Below are 6,658 nucleotides of genomic sequence, written 5' to 3' on the forward strand. Positions count from 1 at the left end.
TGTGAGTGTGTGTGTGTGTGTGTGTGAATGTCTGTGTGGGCTAGTGTGTGTGTGTTCCCATCAGTGCTGATGCTGTGTTCACATCAGTACATTTTCACCCTCATGTCATGGGTGTGTGACTGTGTCTCTGAATGTTCACGATGTTTCTGTCTGTCAGGCTCCTGAAATGAACAGAAAAACTGTCCCAATTCAGAGGCTGCATCCTGCGAGGCTGAAGCGTGTTGTTACCTGGCTGTGACCAGCGGCAGTAACGTTTGTAAAAGAGATATTCAACATTCTGTTAACTAAACAAGCTTCACAACCTGTCACAACATGTTCAGCCTGTCATGAATGCAGCCTCTGAATTTGAACGGCCCTAAATTTAATTTGTTACTCACTTAAGCATGCACATGCACGTTTCCCACTGAGACTCCAGATGCTGCTGTTGGTTAAACAGTATGTGCTCAGTTATTAGTTTAATTAACACTTTTACACAGTAATTAAATTAGGATTCAAACACTCACCTTCAGAAATGCCCAACAACAGCGACACCAACTGGAAAGACTCAACAACAATAATTGTAAATGTCAATTTTTTAAAAATAATTCTATTTTAGAAAATAGTGCAACACGCACCCTACAAACATAAATGTGACTATTTCTTAAAAAAAAAAAAGTTCCATCAAACTTCAAGGCTGTCATTAGACATCAGACTCATCAGGGAAGCCTATTAAAGGTCCCTGAAACATCATTGTTATTAAAGAAATGAATTTACATATATGTTTGTAAAGAGTTGAACCTCCTCTACAGTTGGTTGAGCACCCGTTCTTCCATTTTAATTTAATAATTCTATAAAATAATTTGTCTCATTGTCACTCCAGAAATTAATTTTAATAATAAAATTTGATTAATTTCGAAATATTATATAAATATTATTATTAATAATTTTACTGTTGTTCTATTAAATAATGTTAATAATTATTAATATTATTGTTATTAATATTCTTTATTTTACAATACAATAGTAATATATTTATTTGTATTAAAACAAATAATATTTTGAGTGATAATAGTTATAATATTTATCTTTATCTGATATTTTTCCTTTCAGTCTGAGTGAGTTGTTGACACGCTACACATTTCCCGTGAAAGCAAGCATATTCGCGTTTGCGCTGTGTTTTCTGTTGTGTGTGTGTTTGTGGTATGTGGAGCTTGAGCGATCAGCATCTGCTGTCTTTGTGTAAACTCAAACGTTCACGCTCTGCTGAAGAGTGCCGCTCAGGCGGGAATCTGTGATGTGTGTGTGTGTGTGTGTTTGCGTGTCGCGTGTCAGGCACGTGTTTCTCTCTCATTGTGTGTCTCTGGTTGGTGTTCAGGGGCCGGTGATTTACGCCCAGCTCGATCACTCCGGCAGCAAGACCTCCTTCCACAAGATAGAGCCGGTGGTGTACGCAGACATCCGCAAGAACTAGAGCGCCGTGGCATGTGCATCTCTTCTTCACGTCATTCAGAGGTCCTGTGAGACTGACGTGACCGGTCAGACGGGTGGGTTAGTGGGTTAGTACTGGACTGACGACGGCACGTGACCACAGACTCTTTCTTCTGCTTCTGTGTGTGTTTCTATGTCAATGTGAGTTTCTAGAGTAAAATAACGCAGCTGTAGATGACGGATCTCACACGCCGCATGTCTCACCACTCAAACTACATAGACGTTGCATAGAGAAAATGTTTTTTTATGACATTATTGTCATGATACGATCACCCCCAATCGCACAAATTCTCATTACTGGAGTACAATACTCTTTTACTGTAGTACATTCAAAAATAGTTTTTTTAAATGCATTTAAATCAACATTAATACTATCATGATGCATGAATACTTTGACATTTAAATAATATATTTTGATTTTGCATAATGATCGTGAGAGTTTATGGGAAAATGTGGCAATTTTTGCTTTGTCATTTTTTTCAATTATTATTTTCTTAAAATTATTCTTAAGTTAATGATCAAGTTCCCTATTTTATTTTCTTGTGCACATCCACGTCACATCTCACCACAAAATCAATCAAACAAAGAAATTATAGTTCGCATAGAGAAAATGAAGCCTTTCTAAAGGACCATGAGTTGATTTTTTTCTGACAATTATGATTAGGCTTGCAAAAAGGTGGAAATTTTTCCAGTAAATTTCGGAAACGTTCCAGAAATTTGAAAACTTTCCAGGATTTTTTGGAATATTCCAGGGATTTTTGGAAAATTTCCGGAAATTTTCCACCCCTTTGCAACCCTAATTATGATTCTCATTACTGCATTAAATTATAACAGTACTGTAATATTTAAAAAAAAAAATCAACATTAAAAAATGCATCAATATTTTGCCATCCAAGTAATATATTTTGAGAGTTTTGGGGGGAAATGTGCTTATTTTACATTTGTTTTTTTTATTTTTAAAAGGTCAAGCTTCATTTTTTATGCACATTTCACCACTAAATCAAAATGCGGTTTGTGCGGAGAAAATGAAGCCTGTCTATTAGACAGAGATTCTGGAAAACACACGGATAATGTGTGCCTTGATTTGTCCCGGGATCGTTTGATTTTGGTTCATTCACACTGCCAGTGATTTTCCTGGAATATGAGCGTGCGTTCACACACATCCCGGAATCATTGCGTTCACACAGAAGGCACTCTGGCAGTTTTCCGGGATCAAGGCGCTGTGTGATCGGGGCTCAGGTGTCCTGCAGAGTTCAGCTCCAACCCTGATCAAACACACCTGAACCAGCTGATCAAGCTCTTACTAGGCATACTGTATTAAACCATGATTTTACAAATACCATTATGTATAAATACTTTCAATTTACATTACATATTATTTTTGGATTATGAGAATTTGCATTGTGATGTTATTATTATTTTTTTTGCATTAATTGTCCCAAAGGAAATAGAATTTTCGGATGTGAATCCAGCGTGTTTAGTTGGTGTGGTGAGACGTGATCCGCATGCGTTCGTGAGATCGACTGCAGCATCTGCGTCTGCATGTAACTGACGTTCTAACCACAGCTGAGGATCATGGAGCATGATGGGTAATCGTCACGCGTCCATGATCCCAAACACTCCAAAAGCTGCCAAAACGGAGGAGGACGGTTTGCACGTTTCAGTGGTTAGACTAGTTAGCTTGTTAACAAGACAGCACTAATCCTGTTAGCATAGGTGTGTAGAAATTCCTAGTCTTCAGCGATAGTTTAGTCAACTAGACTGTACGTTCCGCATTTAATGCATCTCTGCCATTTGAGTTGAAACACTCCACTTTTATGTCTTAAGTTTTTTTTTTAATCTTATGTACATTTCATGTGTCATAACTTAAGTTTTGTTTTTATTTCTGACACTATTGAGACCAAAATCAGCTGTGATTGACGGATCATTCCTTTGCGTTTCTGATGCTGGAGTCATGTTTTTTTATTTTTTGCCTAGATTATTTTTTGTACTGCACATTCCATGATACCCGTCATGCTGGTTTGATTCTGTACTGCGGTTGCAAATCCTGCGCTGTGTCTGATTCAGACTGTAGCACTATTGCATCACATGATCATGTTAACTGGAACACTGTGGATGAGAGTGCCTTCATCGACTAACACCTGTTACACACTTCCTGTGTTTTCTTCTTGTTTTATTTGCCTTTTGTATATGAAAACACACATATCTGTCTAATTTTATACATGCATATATATAAATATATCAAACTGAATGGAAAGCGTCTGTTTTGTGTGTTTGTGCGTTTTTGTTTCCACCACTGAAGAAAAAAAATAAAAGGTAATTGTGACTTTATATCTCGCAATTCTGACTTTTTTTCTCAGAATTGTGATATAAAATCACAATTTAGAGTTACAAAATCTGAATTGACATTAACCCACAATAAAAAAAGTTTGCAAGAAAAAAAGACAGAATTCCGAGATTTAAACTTGCGAATACGAGGAAAAAAAGTCCGAAGTTGTAAGATATAAAGTTGCGAATGCAAGAAAAAATCATAACTGTGAGATATAAACTCACTATTGTGAGAAAAAGTCAGAATTGCGAGATATAACTCCTGATTGCGAGAAAAAAGTATGAATTGTGAGACAGTTAGAATTGCGAGATATAAGAAAAAATTCAGATTTGTGATATAAAATCAATCAATCATTTATTTATAAAGCACCTTAAAAACCATGAAAGTATACCAAAGTGCTGTACAAGAAAATCAAAAACAATAATAGCAATTAATTAAAATACTTAAATACCTGTAAAATTACACCTCAAACGCCTGTGAATACAAATGGGTCTTAAGACGTGATTTGAACATCTGCAGAGAGATCGAAGATCGCACAGAGAAAGGAAGATCATTCCGTAGTCTAGGGGCCACAATTGAAAATGCTCAATCATCTCTACACTTATAACGTGTGCGTGGAACCTTGAGCATAATCTGCGAGTTAGATCTTAACGATCTTGAGGAGGATTGAATAACTAACAGATCCTTGATGTACTCTGGGGCCAAGCCATTGATGGCTTTAAAAACGAATAACAGAATTTTCAAGACAATTGGTTGTTTAACTGGTAGCCAGTGTAGAGAGGGCAGATTTGGAGTTATATGGTCTCTTTTTTTTTTAGTATTTGTCAGCAGTCTGGCCGCAGCATTTTTAAACAATTGTAACCTCGACAGGTACGACTGACAAACCCCTGCATATAACGCATTACAATAATCCAAGCGTGAAAGTACAAAAGCATGTATAACTTTTTCAAGATCATTCTTTGACAGAATAAAAAATTATGCCTAAGTTAGTGGCATGACTTTTTACACAGGACGAAAACTGCCCCAGACTCGGTTTTGGAGTAAACCTTGTGGTTTTTTTCCCCCCAAAAAGCAAAATTTCTGTCTTTTTATCATTTAACATTAAAAAATTCGAGTTCATCCAACATTTCATGTCCTCAAGGTAATTCAGCAAGGAATTTTCAGCTGCATTATTTCCTGCTTTAAAAGACAGGTAGAACTGAGTGTCATCAGCATAACTATGATACGAAATGCCAAATTTATTAAATATAGAGTCCAGTGGAATCATGTATAGAGAAAAAAGCAACGGCCCTAAAATAGAGCCCTGAGGTACCCCGCAACTTACAGGAGCAGCAGAAGAACAATTATTCCCAATCTTTACAGTGAAAGTTCTACCCTCCAGGTAAGAATGAAACCAACGTAAAGCCACCCCATTTACCCCAACACACTGCTCAAGACGCTCTAACAAAATGGTATGATCCAGCGTGTCAAAGGCCGCACTCAGGTCTAACAAGACAAGACCGACACAATTTCCATTGTCAACTTCAAATAAAATATCATTTAATACCCTAATAAGGGCAGATTCAGTACTATGACCAGTTCTGAACCCTGACTGAAACTTATCCATTATGTCAACCTCTGCTAAAAAAGAAGAGAGCTGACAAAACACAACCTTTTCTAGGATTTTTGCAATAAAAGGAAGTTTAGAAATTGGACGAAAATTTTGAAGTATAAATGGATCTAGGCCAGGTTTCTTTAACAAGAGCTCCACTTCCGCATGTTTCAAACTCGGTGGCACACAACCCTCTGCCAGACTTTTGTTTACGATTAACAAAATGTATGAACCAATACTATCAAAAACTTCTATAAAGAGACTGGTTGGGATCACATCATTTGTTGATGAGGTGACCTTTAACACACCCATGATCTCAGTGATTTCCAAAAGCGACATCATCTTTAAGGCTCGAAAGGAGCCTAAGGGAGCAGCAACAACTCCAAGATCTAACTTCATTGGTGCAATTGCAGAGCGAATACCAACGATTTTATCAATAAAAAACTTTTAAAATCTCTCACAATTTGCAACCGAAGACTCAAGACAAACCGTGACTAAAGGCTCTAAAATGGAGATGATAGTATTAAAAAGCACACAAGGCTGGTGGGAATATTTTACAATAATTAAAGAAAAATAATTTGCTCTAGCCATTTTTGCTGCTTCCTGAAATTTAGTCAAAGAATTCCCTCAGCATAATATAATAAATTTGCAACTTATCCTTCTTCCATTTCCTTTCAGCGCGTCTACATTATAAAAAACTAGAATTGCGAGATATAAACATACGATTGCGAGAACAAAGTTATAATTGCGAGATATAAAAAAGTTATAATTTTGAGATATAAACCCACAATTGTGAGAAAAAAAGTCAGAACTGTGAGAGATAAAAAAGTTATAATTGCGAGATATATACTTGCTATTACAAGAAAAAAAAGTCAGAATTGCGAGATATAATTGTGATATATACTTGTGATTGCGAGATATAAAAAGATTGTGAGATATGAACTTACAATTGTGAGGAAAAGGTAATAATTGTGAGATAAAATAAGTTTGAATTGCAAGATATAAACTCGCAATTACAAGAAAAAAAGAATTGCAAGATATATAAAAGTCAGAATTGCGAGATATAAACTTACACTTGCAAGAAAAAGTTAGAATTGCGAGATTTGAGATATAAACCCACAATTGTGAGAAAAAAAGTAAAAATGGCGAGATATGAAATTACAATTGTGAGGTCAGTTGTGAGATAAAAAAAAGTTTGAATAGCAAGATATAAATTTAATTTGCAAGAAAAAAAGGCAGAATTGTGAGATCTAAAAAAGTCGCGAGATATA

The 6,658-nt window shown here is 36.0% G+C and overlaps 1 protein-coding gene across 1 annotated transcript in view; it reads left to right on the forward strand.

Annotated features, from left to right (window-relative positions):
- Positions 1-2,195, forward strand: part of LOC107747357 (myelin protein zero-like protein 1) — an 8,655-nt gene extending 6,460 nt beyond the window's left edge. Inside the window, exon 6 of the mRNA XM_016561828.1 lies at positions 1,355-2,195. Within this exon, the coding sequence (XP_016417314.1) occupies positions 1,355-1,450 (96 nt within the window). The 3' untranslated portion in view covers positions 1,451-2,195. The remainder of the gene's footprint in view (positions 1-1,354) is intronic.
- The last annotated feature ends 4,463 nt before the right edge of the window (positions 2,196-6,658 follow it).

This window comes from Sinocyclocheilus rhinocerous, unplaced genomic scaffold, assembly GCF_001515625.1.
Source record: "Sinocyclocheilus rhinocerous isolate Xijiao unplaced genomic scaffold, SAMN03320098_v1.1 scaffold1220, whole genome shotgun sequence".
Lineage (NCBI taxonomy): Eukaryota > Metazoa > Chordata > Actinopteri > Cypriniformes > Cyprinidae > Sinocyclocheilus > Sinocyclocheilus rhinocerous.